This window comes from Diadema setosum, chromosome 6 (genome assembly GCF_964275005.1).
Source record: "Diadema setosum chromosome 6, eeDiaSeto1, whole genome shotgun sequence".
NCBI classification, from domain to species: Eukaryota; Metazoa; Echinodermata; class Echinoidea; order Diadematoida; family Diadematidae; genus Diadema; species Diadema setosum.
Window position 1 is genome coordinate 24,935,531 of NC_092690.1, and position 17,283 is coordinate 24,952,813.

Below are 17,283 nucleotides of genomic sequence, written 5' to 3' on the forward strand. Positions count from 1 at the left end.
TACTATGCATATGGGAGCGGCCTGTATAAACTACATTGTAGCGTTCTGGCTACTCGCAGTAATGGTCGGAGTTGTTACAACGCGCGCATCAAAAACCTCTTTGGCCAGCATGTAAAATTAGTGTGCGCCTCTCAAGCACGTCTAAAAACAATCAAAGACACTTGCTAAACAACAACAAAAACTTCAAAGACCGCGCGTCTCGGCAACTGAGGTGATGTGCGTATTTAGGCTTGAGGACCGCGCGCTGTCCATTTGTTTTGTACAGGATTAGCATGCACTTTCCTGTCTACTCATCAAGGCCTCGTTTGGTACCCGTAGAGAACTGATGAACATGGCGATCACGAACTGTATGTAAATTGTCTGAAATAGGGTCGAGTTTTCCCTGAGACCAAGATAGTCTGGAGCCTTCTGGAATAAAAGTCGGTCTACCGACTTTTATTATTTTTCTCAAAATACTCCAAAACGACTCATCATTCCGGCAAACCGCGTCAGCCAGGTAAGTTTCTTTGTAGACTCTTTCGATATATTGCAAGCAAATATGAAATGGTGCCAGACGGGTTCTCAGGCCCTTACCAGAACTTTGTTTTCACTTTAAACATGGCCTATTCAATCAAGGGAAGCCTGTTATGGGAATTAACCTGTTCCATACTGAATTCTAAAATCCCCATACACTTAATACACAGGCCACCAGGTTCCCGTAGGAAACAGGTTAATATCACTGCTCTTCCAGAGGGCTCAGCCAATCATTATTACCCCAGCATTATTACCAGTGTGCTCATAGTATGTAGGTACACCTCAGAGTGAGACCGGTGGGACATTGTATGTTATGAAAACGTCTTGATGAAGGACATTTGGAGTATTTGGTGGGATTTGAACCTGGAATCTCATTTTTTAAGTCAGGAGCTGTGTATCCCTTGTACAATGACACAAACCCTATTCAGCAGTCCTAATCATGTTTCTTTCTTTTCCTCTTTTCTTCTTTGTTTCTCCAGTTCTGTGGCATCACTAGCAGCCCTAAGGTAAGATTTTTGTGAATATTTTCAACTTTCTGTGTTTCAGAGATTCAATTACAATGCATTCTTTCTGCATGGAGGAATGATCAGGAATGAAATTATTCTTTTCATGTATTCAACTGACAGTGTAATATCAACTTGAAGTTGTTCAATGCAGGAAGAGCATCTCAAGATTATGTCATCTCGTGAACTGCAACTAAATTAAAGGACAAGTTCACCTTCATAAACATAAGGATTGAGAAAATGTAGCAATATTAGTAGAACACATCATTGAAAGTTTGAGGAAAATCGGACAATCCGTTCAAAAGTTATAAATTTTTGAAGTTTTTGTGCAGTAACCGCTGGATGAGAAGACTACAGCAGTGCATGATGTCACATGTGTACAACAATATAAGGAAAATATAAAGAGAATTTCGCAAAATTTCATCTTTTGAAGAAAGCACACATTCCCTTGACTCGTTACCGGTATATGTTATGGGTAATATTATTCCCCCTGCCTTTAGAAAGAGGCAAGTCAAATGCTCTTTTATTATGCGAAAAAAAATGAAAATATGTTGAATTTTCTTTACATTTTCTTTATACTATTGTACTCATATGACATCACAAGCTGTAGTAGTCTCCTCGTCCAGCAGTTCCAACACAAAAATTGTAACAATTCATAACTTTTGCATCGATTGTCCAATTTTCCTCAAACTTTCACTGATGTGTTCTACTAATATTGCTGCATTCTCTCAATCCTTATGTTTATGAAGGTGAACTTGTCCTTTAACTTTTTAGTATAGTGACCATTTTAGAGTATTTTATAGGGGTGGGGTGATTCCATTTATGCTAAGCCAGAGGGTTGAAGTAGGCTTTTACTCCGTAAAGCAAATGGGAGGAGGAGGAGGAACGGAAACCAGCAAAACCTGTTTGGGCTGCTCGCAGTTTAGAGGCGTTCTCCGTAATCCGCAGGTGGCCCGACGGGGCTAAATATAGCGCCCGAGGCGAGTGGATTACGTGGCTGGCTCCCACAACGGGAATCGTGGGTAATACAATCCCCCTTCTATTTTTTTTTTTTTCCTCTCTCTCTGGTTTGGGGGCAGCCAAAACTAGTCGAAGCGGTTCCCAGAAAAGGATTTGGATTAAAAAGGGCATGTCGTAGGAGGGGGCAGGGATCATCTAGTTTTCATCTAGGATGGTGGTGGTGGGGGGGGGGGGGATGGGAGATGGGGGTAATTTCTGTCCCCTCCCCCCTCCCTTCTTTATGGGAGTGCCCATTTGATATCCTCACCCTTTTCTCTCCATCCTCCATCCTGTTTTGCAACATTTCTATTTCTGGATGCTGTTGAAAATAAAGTGTCATCTGTGAATGCATAACGATCATGTGTAATGTCATGTAGCTGGAAACAGCATTAATCGTAGTATTAATGATTTTAGGGGAATGTTTATGATAAGATAGTAGTTGTATTAATAATAGTTAATAATGATGATAAGTTTGATGATGATAATAATAATAATGATAGTAATAATGATAATGATAATAATAATAATGATGATGATAATAATAATAATAATAATAATAACAATAATAATAATAATGATAATGATAATAATGATAATGATAATAATGATGATAATAATAATAATGATAATAATAATAATAATGATGATAATAATAATGATAATAATAATGATAATGATAATAATGATGATAATAATAATGATAATAATAATAATAATAATAATGATAATAATAATAATGATCATAATAATGATAATAATGATAATAACAGTAGTAGTAATAATAATAATAACAATAACAACAATAACAATAATAATGACAAGCATACTCTCTGAAAAAATCAAGTGAAAATGAACATTTTCACTCAAAATTCACCCCAATTTCATTCATAATTCACTTAAATTTGCTCTTTTCTTTCATTCACTCTTTCAAGAGTGAACATTTTCACTTGATTGTTTTTAGCTAGTATAATGATAATAAACAATATGACAATATTTTTTCAAATATGACAATAATCTCTGAAAATGACAGAATGATATTTACGTTTTCAGATCCTTGTTTTCTCTATTTCTTCTGATATCATCATCTTTATGCATTTTGCTTCCAACTATTCTGTTTGAACCTCACATTTTGTAATTGTTGCATTTGGAGGATATTTAGGTCGCTGAAAGCATTTTATCCCATTAAAGGGGATGGCTAGTAACTGATCAGTGGGAATGCTGGGGGATGATTGTTCCAATTCTTGTGGGATTCATTTAAGAGTACATTGTATATCTATCATTGTGTGAAAATTATTTGCTTCAGAATGGTCTCATATTCAAGTAATGTGCAGTTTAATGCTCCGTCACTGTACAGGCATGCTAACCTCTAAACATTAAACTGCACATTACTTGAATATGAAACCATTCTGAAGCAAATAATTTTCACACAACAATAGATATATAATGTACTCTTAAATGAATCCCGCAAGGATTGGAACAATCATCCCCCAGCATTCCCACTGATTCCCACTGATCAGTAACTAGCCATCCCCTTTAAGTATGAGAACCACATTTACATGGTTTAGTGCTGTATCTTCCTACCATATTCCTTGCCCTTAATTACTATAGGGGTTAAAAAGGTAGTGTAAAGATATTCTTTCATTCAAGAGTATTGTTGTTCCTTAATATAGTGATTATTATGTGTGATGATTATATTATAATTATGTGTAAGTTTTTTTGGGGTTTTTTTTGCAATAGTTCGAAAAACCTCCTGATTGCTGAATTTATACGTGATTCTTGAATGGACAATACAGTTTTGAAGAATGAAATTCCTTTTCCATTTTTAATTTGGCAGATTTAATGATCTTATCCACTTTCATATAATCTTTATCCAATGTAAGACATACTTAACATTAGAGAGTTATTCACTCATTAGCCAGTTGTAAAGGATGATCGCTGCAGGGGAAATCAGGATTTAACCTCTGCACAATAATTTATTTTAGCCACAAAATTTGTAACCAATTTTTTTTTCATGTCATTCCGATCAGAAACGTGTATACATCCCCATGGCTCTGAAGACATCAACACACCATACTACCTTTACCACATTTTTCACTGTGGTATTGATTCTCTCCTTGACAGAAGCATAAATTTGTATTTTCTTTCATGCTGTCTAATTCCAGGGGGAAAAGGCTGCGCAAGTACTCGGAGACAGATGCCTCGGCCGAGAGATTATCGACCCCAGGGCGGGTGGAGTCAGCTCTCAGTCAGGTTTACTCAAAGGTAAAAGCACACTTTGGACTGTAAGACCAGAAATTTTCGCATGCATGAAACTCTCACAAGTTTTGCAAGGAGCCAAGATTCGCGCAAGTCAATTGCATACTAATGATTTTGTCTGCACAATGCATTGAATGGTGGCAATTCAAGAAAGTTTCATGCTGTGAAAAAAGGGCTCTCTGCTCCGACCTGAGAATTCCATGCAGTGAATGTTTTTGGTTGTCAATACAGTATTATTATAATCATTTTTTTTTTGGGGGGGGGGCGCTTTCTTGCTACTCCAGAAAGCCAAGAGTATCTGCTCTGTTGCTCCCCGCACATCAGTAGGACTGATTACTGTATAAGCTGTTATTATTGCGAGGGTTTGATTTCCGTGAATTTCGCGAATCACTGTTGGGCCACAAATTTTACACCATGCGAAAATGTCACCATGAGCTAGTGTAATAGTGCACGTACCATAGCCTCTGTGTCAGTTCGTACAGACAGTGACTCAAATATACGTAGGCCTAAATATAATTGTCAGTGGATACAGTCCGTTTGCGTATGCATGGCACAATGTATGTTAGTCACGTTGTTGACCTCTACTTCCTGGGTCAAAGGGCGCAAAGCAACTCTGCAGGGACAACAACATCTGAATTATGATTAGATAATATTTGGATAAACACGGCACTCTGAGAGTTGAGTTTCAAATTACGTTCGTAAACCGCATTTAAAATAAGTTTTGCAATGCGATTCTCTCTCTCTATTTAAATAACCACAGCTATAGTGTCATATCATAGAATAGTTCTCTGTGTTTTCTGTTTTATTTTCCATCTCAAATTTGCCACTTGAAGGCCAGCTAAAAGACAGCTGGATAGGATTGAAACAGAAACAACAGCTAGCATGGAGCCCTGTAATGAGCTTGTTTTGGACTGAGTTCTAGAGTGCACTCAACTCTGACAAGTAGGGCACATCACATACATTATATTTGCCAGCCATTAAATAAAAGGGGGGGGGGGTGTCAAAGCATACTGGAGGGCCTCCAAACTTTTTGTTTCGACATGGAACATTGACATTCCCATTGGTGAATGACTGTGAGTGTTCCGTATCTTCTCGTATCATATTGATATGTTAATGAGGGAGAGAGTTAAGTTGCCGTATCATTAAGGCTCTTCAAAATGTTGGACTGAGGAACACTTCCTGCTTTACGCAAGTAGAACAGATTATTATGTATTTGAGAAAGAAATGTTGTAGTTTTGTATTGTATCACATACATGAATATGCAAGTGAACAATGTTCAAGGGTGCGTTTATCAACTCACTTCTGGCATCTAAAATTAAGATTTCCGAACAACTTTCAGGGAGGTTTGGGCAGTTGAAAAGTGCAAATCTGTTTTGATCATGATGTTAGAAAAGCCTTTCTGAAACACTGAAAAAAAGTGTGAGTGCAAATGCGTTTGAGTCAAAAATGTATTTGTGTGGGAATGATAAAAGCAAATATGTTTTGAAACGTCCTGCTCACGTCATCCACTGCCAACTATGTATCTCTGCTTCCAGGGTCAATCTGCGACTGAGCTGTGACAAGGCCTCCCTCTCAACTCGCAGTAGCAATCAATGCAACAACTCAAAGAAATGCAATGCAAACTGTAGTTTTAGTAGTTTGTAGCAGCAGCAGTAGTAGTGGTAGTAGTAGTAGTAATAGTTAGTAGTAGTTAGTAGTAGTTGTAGTAGCTATAGTGGAAGCAGCAATAATGATAGTGATGCCAATAATGATGATGATGATGATGATGATGATGACGATGATGATGATGATGATGAGGATAAGTTGTTAATAACAATAAAACTTATAATTCTAATATAACTATCTTTAATGTGTTCCTCTACCAGTGGAAACATTTTGATGTCTACAGATGTGTTATGCCAGTTTCTTGTGGTCGCGATATATCATACTTTCCTTTCTTTTCTTTATTCTTTCTTCTCTGTATTTATTCTATTTTTTGCCAGTCTTCCTGTCTCTTTCTATCTCTTTTTCTTCTTATTTTGCTCTACTCAATGTGAACAGTATACCTTTCATTCTTACACTTTTGATTACTTTTAAATCAAATACCCTGTGATAGACTTTCTCCCCTTTATGCCTCCACCCACGGGGTGTTAAGGTTGTATTTTAGAGTTGTCTGTCTGTCCATCCGACTCTCCAACTGATACTGTCTTACATCTTATTGCGACTGGTTTAAAAAAAAAAATTACTGCGCGGTGAATTCTCTAATTTTTATTTTGCCATCTTTCTCTCTTTCCTTTTTCATTTCTCTTTCTTCTCTCTCTCCCTCTCTCTCTATCTTTCTTTATCGTAGCAGACATAGTATGGATTACTCACATGGCCTATAAATAGAAGTCTAAGTGACTAAGATCAGTAAAGCTCACGATCTGTATATGTCATGGGGGTACATGCTACAACATCCTCTGTATATCACGTACGAATGAAACCATGAACTCATTGGCTTATGGTGAGACGTTTTGTGATAAGTTTCGGCATCAGTGTAGTTTTCACAGGGAAAAATGATTTGCTTTGATCTGTAATGTAATGGGGGTACATTCTACAACGTCCTCTGTAATAAGTCTGCACAGTAACTAATCTTACCTGCTGGTCCAAACCTTACATTTACTGGTCCTAGCCTTTTTTCAACTGGCCCCAACAATTTTTATTTCGTTATTTTACCGGTCATGTCGGATGAGTAAATTTAGCAATGCCTGAAAAGTTACCGGTCTGACAGTGATTTTTACTGGTCTAGGACCGTAAGACCAGCGCCAGTGTTCAGCGTTGAATATGAATGTATGGACTAGACCACAAACTTGTTGGCTTTATGGTGGGATGTGTTGTGATAACATTATTAGCATCAGGGCAGTTATCATAGGGACAGTTATTTCAACAACAACAACATCAACAAAAATGGCTTCTACTCATGTTTTAATATTGTATATGTGACCGTGCACCTCAAAACGAACATAAATTCGCACACACTGATTTTGCGTGAGGACTGAAAAGAAGTGAAATGGGTCAACCTAGGCGAACTTGACTTTCTCATATTTTCTGAAAGAGCGGGTCTTCTTTTACATTATGCTAAAATTTGGTATCATAAAACGGGCAGGAAAGTGTGTTTTTTTAGCAGTTTATCTCGAACATTTTTGGTAGAATAGTTCACACTTTTCCTAAGTTTGTGCTTTCTTTCTAACATTTAGATAGGTTAGGAGAGTTCATTTGATTTGAGTTATACATCATTTTAAAGCTTAAAGTCTGCTCTTTCAGAATATGGTCTTAACTAAAAATTCATGTCTGGCGACTTTTTGTTTGTTTTGAGGTGCAGGGTCACATATGCTGTAATTTTTACGTACAGATATTTTCATGAATAAGGAGGTCACGAATATTTTCATGAGATGTTGTTTTCGCGAATCGATACAGAGACCTTCATGAGCGCACTTCTACCTTAGCGCATGGTGACATTTTCGTGTGATGTTAAATTGGCGGTCGAAAATTGATTTGCGAAATTCGCGAAAATTAAACCCTCGTGAAAATAATAACTTATACAGTAGACATTGTTTGTATACAAATTATGAATGGTCATGAGTGCAGTGGTACAAGATCTTGCACGAGGTGAAAGATAGAGACAAGTGCACTCTTTGACTCGGCTTCACCTCAGAGCACCTCATACCCCTTTCAGGTAATCGCGGTTCAATTATCCGCATCCACGATTACCTGAAAGGGGTATTAGTCTACATTTCACCTTGTGCGAAATCTTGTATCATTGCACACGGAAAGACCATGTTAAGATATATTTTTTTTTATACAAAACCTTGGACATCAGCAGACGTGGTCCACACTGATTCTCGAATTTAGTACAGAAATGGCAACCGTTTTATTTATTTCTTTTAATGAAAGCCAAATGGGGGGCACAGTCACAGTCTGTCATACGCAAAAACGATAGGTTGAAGATGTTGATAGTAAAATGAGTGATTGAATGCATGCATACAATCTGACTGATTGATGTGCACTTCTGATTCTAACTTTTTGCAAGATAATTAGAAGCCTCTTATATGAAATATTACAAAGCATACCATTTTTAAAAGGAATTAAAATTTTATATGGTGGAAATCGTTTTTGAAATGGCTGAGATATAAAAAAAAAACAAAGTGAAACAAAGTGGTCCTAATGAAAGGTGGGTCCCACCTTTAATTAGGACCTCTTTTGTTTTTGGATATCTCAGCCATTTCAAAACTGATTTTCATCAAATGAACTTTTAATTCCCCTTTGAATGGTATGCTCTTTGATATTTCATATAAGAGGCTTCTAGTTATCTCGCAAAAAACATGTAAATCTGAATCCCCATCACCACCAAATCTGTATTATTCCTTTAAAGAGGGAGTCACATGTATTTCTTTGCATTTTCATCTGATTGCAACTTCACCCAGATTGCACACTTTCCCCTCTTCTCCTCAGATTCCGCTGACGCCGCTCGGCGGAGACGAAAATGGCGACTCCAACTTCCGGAGGCAGGCCAGTGTCCGGATAAAGAAGATGTCGTCGTGAGTATGAATCCTTGTTTATTTACTAGTTTATTCACTTTTTTTTCCTACCCCTCTCCTACAATTGTAATAAAGATGATTACTTTGTATCTTTCTTTTTATGAAGAAACCGAAATGAGAGATAATGAACAGTGACATCCGAACCATGTCTAATTTTCAGATGTGGCTGAAGCTGATAACTTTTATGAATATCTTGCAAGTATATGCTAAACTTTGAAAAGTAAAAAAAAAAATTAAAAAAAAAGTTGAAGTTGTGGTAAGAGCTGCTCAGAAAGCATAAACACTTCAAAGTTTTTATCAGTGTTGTCTCTTGGGGTTCTGCTAAAGCTTCCAACGCTCTGCAAAGTTAAGGTGTAGAATGTGTAGATCTATACTCGTATGATTTTGAGCTGGGGAATATCTTATGTTACCCCACAATGGGTAGAAAAAATGGTATTAATGGACAAAAAAAAAATGTATCAGTTTACATTCCTGCCAGCGGTTTGAGAGAGATTAATGGTTCCTGACTGTCAGCCGGGAACGTGTCCTGAAAGCTAATCCACTTTTTCCTCCCCCCAAATAATATTCACTTCCCATAACTCCACTGTCAATAGGAACAATAGCAAAAGAGTCTCAACCACAGAAAAATGTTCATTTTATTCCTCCTCTTTCTTCACTGCCACATCTCCTACTGCTTTAATGAGTAAAGTGGACTTTAAGCTTGCACGTTTCCTTTTGTGGCAAGTCTTGTGGTCACTTCCAATTGAATTAAGACTTTTTTTTTCTTTTACTGCTATGCTTTTTCTGAAAAAAAAAAACCCAAAACACACACACTTTTCTTGATTTTTTTTTCTCTCTCTGTCTGTCTTTCTTTCTGCTTTTTAAGAGAACTTGCACTTCTTCTTTTTTGTAAAGATATGAATGAAACGACCTTTTACATATCCTATCACGATTCTTGATCATCACACTATTGATTTTTAAGATACATTTCTAAAGCTAGTTATATGTAGGGTTTTCTTTTGTTGTTGTTGTTGTTGTTTAAATTGTGAGGAAAATGGGAATGCTAGTTTGATTGAAGCCAGTTATACGATTTAGCAGAAGAAGAAAAACGGAGCAAAAATTGAAACCTGTGGGTTGCATTGACGTGAGTAATATTGGTGATTAAAGATTAAAGAACGTAAACCTGAAACTCCTAGAGTAGATGTTTCTTTCACTCTCTTTGGCATGATAGAGTTTCTCGTTTGGTCAGAGTTTTAATGAGGAGATAATTGCACTGGGAATTCCCACGTTTCCGTTTTCCAGTCACAAAAACTGCTCATCGTAACTGTCAGTGGTGTTCAGTGAGGCTTACATGGTATACTTACTCAGAATTTTGAACTGATAAAAAAAGTAACATATTCTGCCTCTCTGATGAATACTGTATACACCGAATATTTCGCAGAGTTTGTATTTTCGTGAATTTTGCGAGTCGGGTGCTATTCGCAAATTTGAAAACACATTTGACTGGCTAAAAATATGCCGTATACCGTACATGATGACACCAAGAACAAGAAGAAGCAAAATGTGATGGAAAACAACCAACACAAAGTATTCCCAGGGTAGGCCTCATTATGAAATCCTGACACAATCCAAAACACATTTCATGCTTTGTCATCAAAGTGAGTACAGGAAAAGGTTTTTAACAAGCGAGAGATAAATACACAACGTTCATAGATGTCCTTGCACGATTTCCCGAACAGGGCAGCCCTGTGACTTATGTTGGCAGATGTTCACCACTGGAGTCTCACATTTTTATGAGTCCTTGCTATTGAAAAACAAAAGGCCACTTTAAAGGTGCCTGTTACATGTATCTGCCAATGTGCACATTAACCCATCCATGATGGAAACCCATCGTGCCCAGTGCAGAGTCTAGTGAGGTTTTAGAATATGGGAGGGAACAGGTTAAAGGGTGTGTACAGTTCTGGTTGAGGTCAGGATTAGCTTTTAACGTTTTGCGAGATATTCAGAAACCACTCTATGAGATGTCAAAGAGCATGCAATTCTAAGGGGTATCAAAAGTTTATTTGATGAAAATTGGTTTTGAAATGGCTGAGATATCCAAAAACAAGGTGAAACGAAGAGATCCTAATAAAAGGCGTGGCCTGTTGCCTTTTATTATTATCACTTTTTGAGATATCTCAGCCATTTGAAAACCAATTTTCATCAAATACATGTAAACATTGAATCCTTCTTAAAATTACATGCTCTTTCATATTTCAGAAGAGGTTTCTCATTATCTCACTTAGGAATGTTCAAAACATGAATCCCCACCTCAACCAGTACTGTACAGTCCCTTTAAGCCTTTTCCCTCAGGCTGTGTGATATGAAAACTAATGCAATGGTGAAATGATTTTGATGTGGAAACTATAGATGCGTTATGCATGAGTCCTTGCTATTGAAAAACAAAAGGCCATTTTAAAGGTGCCTGTTACGTACCAATGTGCACATTAACCCATCCATGATGGAAACCCATCATGCCCAGTGCAGAGTCTAGTGAGGTTTTAGAATGTGGGAGGGAACTGGTTAAAGCTGTCTCATTCAGGCCATGTGATATGAAAACTAAATGCAGTGGCAAAATGATATGATGTGGAAACTATAGATTCGTTGTGCATCGTCTGAAACCATTCGTCATTTCCGATGTGTGGTCAGTTTCAGTTCTAGATGCCTTCAGTGTGTAGACTTCGCTGTCTGCGGAAGCGATAAGGATTTCTGTAGAGATCTTTTCCTTACCATATCAGGGAACTCAGGGCTCACTATACACATTGCATTTCAAATTTTGTAGCACCATAAATGTGTCTATTTAACCCTTTCCCTGTCAATGAGTCAAATGTGCACAAATTTCACACACAAACCTATGGACAGGTAATCAATGTGTCAAACAGAGGGTCAAAACAGTCTTACCACGCGAGAGGAAGGCACACACCACACACAGTTTCATAAAGTACCGCATAGGATACGGAAGGTGGTCACAAACCAATGTTGTATGGTACAGGAGCAGGCTGTGATGTCAGGGTCGTTTGCTGTACACAGGATAGCATTGTTGGCTGCCATATTGAGGTCCCCAGGCGTGCAGACCAAAACGAATGTCACATGCACTTTTTCATTTATGCTGTGGTTTTGGATTAATACTATTCAGAATGTCACAGTCGTTCACGTGTCAGGTTCATTTACAGTAGCAAATTTTAAGCCCCAGGAAGCCATGTGAAGTGGTTGTTGATTTGCAGAAAAATTGAATGATCACATCGATTCTGTAGAACTCATTACCATGCTCATAGTTCTTATTCAGTCAAGCAAAAGCAGTTTAAATAGGTGCATGTATACATTTGTGCAATGAATAGCCAGGGAACATCTTTCTGTGGTATCAGCATTTGCTATAGATATATTCATATCATTCATACTGGGTCTAGGGCAATTACCCCTTGGACAATTACCCCAGACCCTTCCCCTGACCCTAAACCTAGCCCTAATCCTAATCCTGAACCTAATCATAACCCTATCCCAAACCCAAACTCTAACCCTAAACCTAACCCTAACCCTAATCCAACTCCTGCCTAATCTGTACTCTAACCTTATCACTAACCAGTATTTATCTGGGGGGGGGGGTGTTAATTGCCCTGATATGATTCATACTGTATGTATTGGGATTTGTTTTTTATCTAACATGCTTTAATGATATATCAGCAGAATTGTTTAATATATTTCCTTCACTTCTTTTCTTTAACTCAAAACAGGTTCCACGATGGCTCTAGTCTCTTTCCCAAACTCAATGATTGCGCCCACTTCCACTATGACCATGTGGAACTCGGAGACTCAGTGGAGGTGAGTAGATGGGTCGCCAGTGAAGGAGAAACATTGTAATTGTCTGGACTCACTGTTCTTATCTAATCAGATATTCCATGGATGTTGGCCAGTGTGAGAAGTTTTGTTTATTTACTTGAATGCACACCTTGGCCTTGTTACATAAATCTCTCTACCAAAAACTCTGGAAACTCAAGTTTAAAGTATGATTTTGCCTCTGACTTAAAGGTACTAGCCCACATTTGCAAACCCACGAAAATCAAAACTGCATAAAACAGGTCCAATATGACTTCAAGTACAAGTTATAACAGCAACATACCTCACCTGTCGCTCTTTGTCTATACCATTCGATAAGAGAGAGAAAATCATCGTTTTAAAATCAATTTTCAAACCGGGTCAACCCGACCCAAAATCGAATTACGAGCGCGGGCTATAGCTACATTGGTACGTAAATTTACATTGTACATGTAACACGTACGTGGACCGGAGCTAGCGAGTGTTATACGCATATATACGGATTACGGTGCATTTTCATTTATTTTTATGAAAGTAATGGACTAATTGGAACGAAATTTTGCGCAGGTGTTACTGCAATGATACCCAAACTCCATGCTAACTATGAGACCAATTGCTGCAGGTTTACAAATGTGGGCTAATACCTTTAAACAGACACACCCACACACACAAACACACACACACAAACTCTGTTAAAAAGATAACCTGAGTTTTCTCAGGTTAAATATTTCATGCAACAGGCCCCTTGTGTGGTATCTTAAACTTGAACTTGACTGTACTGGAAGTAGAACTTTTACATTTACGTAGCTGACCATGCAATAATGACTTAAAAGTTTGTAATACTAATACTCAACTAATATTTGCGAACATTTCACTGCCAAACCTTCTCCCTCCACCCTCTTTCCTCTGCTGCCTCCTCCATACCCCCTCCTCCCCCCCCCCCCTTCAATTCATCCCAACTTCAGATCTCCATGCACGATGAGCCTGAAGAGCCACGCCCTTCCTCCACAGAGCTGAACGGGGGCACGACCGAGCTCCCGGACTGGCCCTTCATGGTGAAGATGCAGAGCCGGGGCAAGGCGTGGCTGCTGAAGAGGTGCTACGAGGACTTCCGGGTGCTGGACAAGCAGCTGCACAAGTGCATCTATGACCGGCGCTTCAGCCAGTTGGTGGAGCTGCCCAAGGGGGAGACGCTGACCAGTAGCCGGGAGGTAAAATCCCTTCTTTAAATTCTCCTCCCCATCTCCTGTATTTTTGACTCTCCTCCTTCTGTTTCCCCTCTTCTCCTTCTCATCTTTTTCTTGTCCTTCCTCCTCCTCCTTCCCCTTCTACTCTTCTTCTTCTTCTCTACCTGTGCATCCTCTTCCTCCTCTTCGCCTCTTTTCATCCTCTTCTTGCTCCATCTTTTCATCCTCTTCCTTCTCTTCCTCTTCCACCTCTTTTCTCCTCTCTTGCCCACTCCCTCTTGCTGCTGCTGCTCCTCCTCCTCCTTCTTTTCGTCGTCCTCTTCCTTGTTCTCCTCCTGTTCTTCTTCCTCTTCATCTTCTCTTCTTCCACCTTCTGCTCCTCTTCTTCCTCCTCCTCCCCTCTTCCTCTCTCCTCCTCCTCTTTCTCCTCATCTTCTTCCTCCTCCTGCTCTCCCTACTCCTCATCCTTCTCTTCCTACTTCTCTCCCTCATCCTCTACTTCTTTCTCCTCTTCCTCCTATCTCCTCGTCCTCATCTTTCTCTTCCTCCTCTCTATCCACCTCCTCCTCAACCTTCTCTTCTTTCTCTTCATCCTCTTCCTCTGCGTCTTCTTTCTTGTTCCTCCTCTTCATCTTCTCTTCTTCCACCTCCTCCTCCTCTTCTTCTCTCATCCTCCTCCTCCTCTTTTTTTCTCTTCCTCCTTGTTCTCCTGTTCTTCTTTCTCTCCCTCAGCCTGCTTCTCTGCTTTCAGCTCATTTTCTTTTTCCTCTTCCTCCTCTCCCTCTTCCCCTCTTCTCTTCCTCCCCTTCTTTGTCTTCTTCCTCTTCCTCTACGTCTTCTTTCCTGTTTCTTTTCCTCGTACTACTCTTCATCTTCTCTTTATCCACCTTTTCCTCCTCCTCTTCTCTCTCCTCCTCTTCCTTCTCTTCCTCCTCCTCCTCTTCCTTCCCTTCATCTTCTCTTCTTCTACCTTCTCCTCCTCTTCCCCTTCCTATCTCCTTCTCCTTTTCCTCTTTATCCTTCCTTATTTTCCTGTCAAAAGTCTTCATAGATACGATAAAATTCATGAATAAAAACAATGTGATGTATGAGCCAGCCAATGTGTTTGACGTCTGGCCCCTATAGGAAAACTCTTTCTTCAATTGTGCTGCATGAAATGGACTGCCATGACTTACTGATTTAAATCTTTTTGCACCAAGTTGTGCGTTCACAAAGTTGCTCAATAGAAATGATGTGCAATGGTTAAATCCAGTCTCAAGACACATGTCACCTCATTTTGAAATGTTCATAATATGAACATTTCAAAATGTCAATATAATATTATTATATTGACTCTACTAGGACTGTGCATGCATGAACATTTCCATAATTTAAATCATTTCAATCTCTTTGCCTAGCTGTTTGTCTTTCTCTTTTTAAAGATTTTAGCTTCACTCTTTAAAAGACTCTAACTATTTCAATGAAACTGGAAATAACCTGCCTCTACATTGTATGTATGGGACTGGATGCAATGTCGTATTCAGTAATGTACACCAGTGGCGTATTCTCAATGTCACACTGAATTTTTTTCTCCCTGCATATCAATATCATGTTTCCCATCCAGGCTGTGAAGGCGATGCTAGCCCACTACATCACACGCTTCTCCCAGATTGCCGGAGATATGATCAACTGTGGCCCCGTACTCAACTGGCTGGAGGTAAAATATGATGTGCCTGAATTTGACATGCATCCCAGTTTATCCTTTGTGTCATTATCATAAACTAATTCTTCATTCATTGCAATGTACATGCATGAACTACTCGGGGGGAAAACATGACAGAAATAGAATTGAAATGCCTGTGAAAGAGAGGCTTTTCTCTTGAGCAATTTGCAGAATACTAATTTGAAATGTGAAGAGCAATTGTATACCTCAAGAAGAGACTGAGGCTTATATCTTCAAGTTCATGTAATACAGTACATAATGCAGGCCTCCCAACCATTCTGCATTTGGAGGAAAGAATTTTGAAGTTTAACCATTCCCAGCTCTTGTTTCAATAGGAGTTTCCTATTTTTCTTGCAAATTTTACCACACGCTCCCATGGAAACTGCTCTTTCTTTCCTACTTTTTAGCCAAATCATCCCTATTTTTCAGTCATAAAGGTTGGGAGATCTACATGAAGTGTCACTACAGTTAGGAGCCCTTCTTTAACTTTTGCACAGGCTGGCTGGTTACTTCCTCTTTAAATTTGTAGTGAATTGTGTGTAAATGGACAAGACATTAGATGAGCATCTGAAACATTTAATGCAAACTTGAGGAAGATGGAGGGTCTATTAAACTTTAATATTTTCCTCTCTTGTTTAACCTTCTGTATCATCCTCTGACTAGTCAATGACATGCATTCAGTGGAGAATAATGAATAATCTTAGTTGAGTTTCCACCAGCACTTCTTTCTGGTAGTGATGAGATTTGCTGTTTGAATGAATGAGTTCATTCAATCTAATCAATCATGGATGCATTGTGTCTTTATATTTCTCTACTTTCTCTCTTTCTCTCTCACTTTCTCTTCCGAATACTTTAATTTTACATGCATCACATCCCTGACTATGGTTTATCGTTTTGGCCGTCCGAATACATTCATGTCTTCTCTTGTCACGCCTATTTTTTGGTATCTACTGGTCCCTCCTGATATCAATGTCTTATGTCTGCCCTAAACCCTACCACCATCCACCATATGCCCTGCCATTATTCCTTTTCCACCTGCTTTGGTAACTGTGAAACTTATTCCCCCTGCTCTGCCCCGCCCATTCCCCTGCCCTGCCCCACCCATTCCCCTACTCTGCTCCGCCCATTCCCCTACCCTGCCCCACCCATTCCCCTACTCTGCTCCGCCCATTTCCCTACTCTGCTCCGCCCATTACCCTACCCTGCCCCACCCATTTCCCACCCCATCATATGCTCTTATGTTTATACCATGTTTGTGTCACCTCCCACCCCCATTCAACCCTCCCTCCTCCCCTCCCCCTCCCCTCCCCTCCCCTTCTCCTCTTCTTCCCCTCCCCTCCCCTTCCCCCCTCCATCCTCTCCCGCTCCATCCTCTCGCCCTCCCCGTTCCACCCCACCCCCTTACCAATCGTCCATTGTTACATGTGTCGCTGTCATTTTACCCTGGTGTCTTTGCCTGTTTCAGATTGATAACAATGGTTTTCACATAGAGGTATGAGCGACGTCTTGTTCCTGTGTTTGTTTCCCATTGAGTTCTTGTATGCTTTTTCTTTCTGTTTTTTTTTTTTTTAGATGAAATCCCCCACACCTACCTGCTGTTATTTTTTTTATTCTTGACAGAAACATGCTAGCTTCTGCACTGTCCAAAACATGTCAACATCATCTGCAAAAGATTAAAAACATAAAAAAGTAAATGTAAAAAAGGACAAGCTTTCACACAAATACCCTTTGTGGTT

General features: G+C 39.2%; 1 protein-coding gene across 1 annotated transcript in view; it reads left to right on the forward strand.

Annotated features, from left to right (window-relative positions):
• The window catches only part of LOC140230041 (uncharacterized), a 76,818-nt gene that overhangs the window by 21,614 nt on the left and 37,921 nt on the right, over positions 1 to 17,283 (forward strand). Inside the window, exons 2-8 of the mRNA XM_072310245.1 lie at positions 993 to 1,019; positions 4,178 to 4,277; positions 8,742 to 8,827; positions 12,577 to 12,664; positions 13,624 to 13,869; positions 15,449 to 15,541; positions 17,013 to 17,039. Coding sequence (XP_072166346.1) covers positions 993 to 1,019; positions 4,178 to 4,277; positions 8,742 to 8,827; positions 12,577 to 12,664; positions 13,624 to 13,869; positions 15,449 to 15,541; positions 17,013 to 17,039 — 667 coding nt within the window. The remainder of the gene's footprint in view (positions 1 to 992; positions 1,020 to 4,177; positions 4,278 to 8,741; positions 8,828 to 12,576; positions 12,665 to 13,623; positions 13,870 to 15,448; positions 15,542 to 17,012; positions 17,040 to 17,283) is intronic.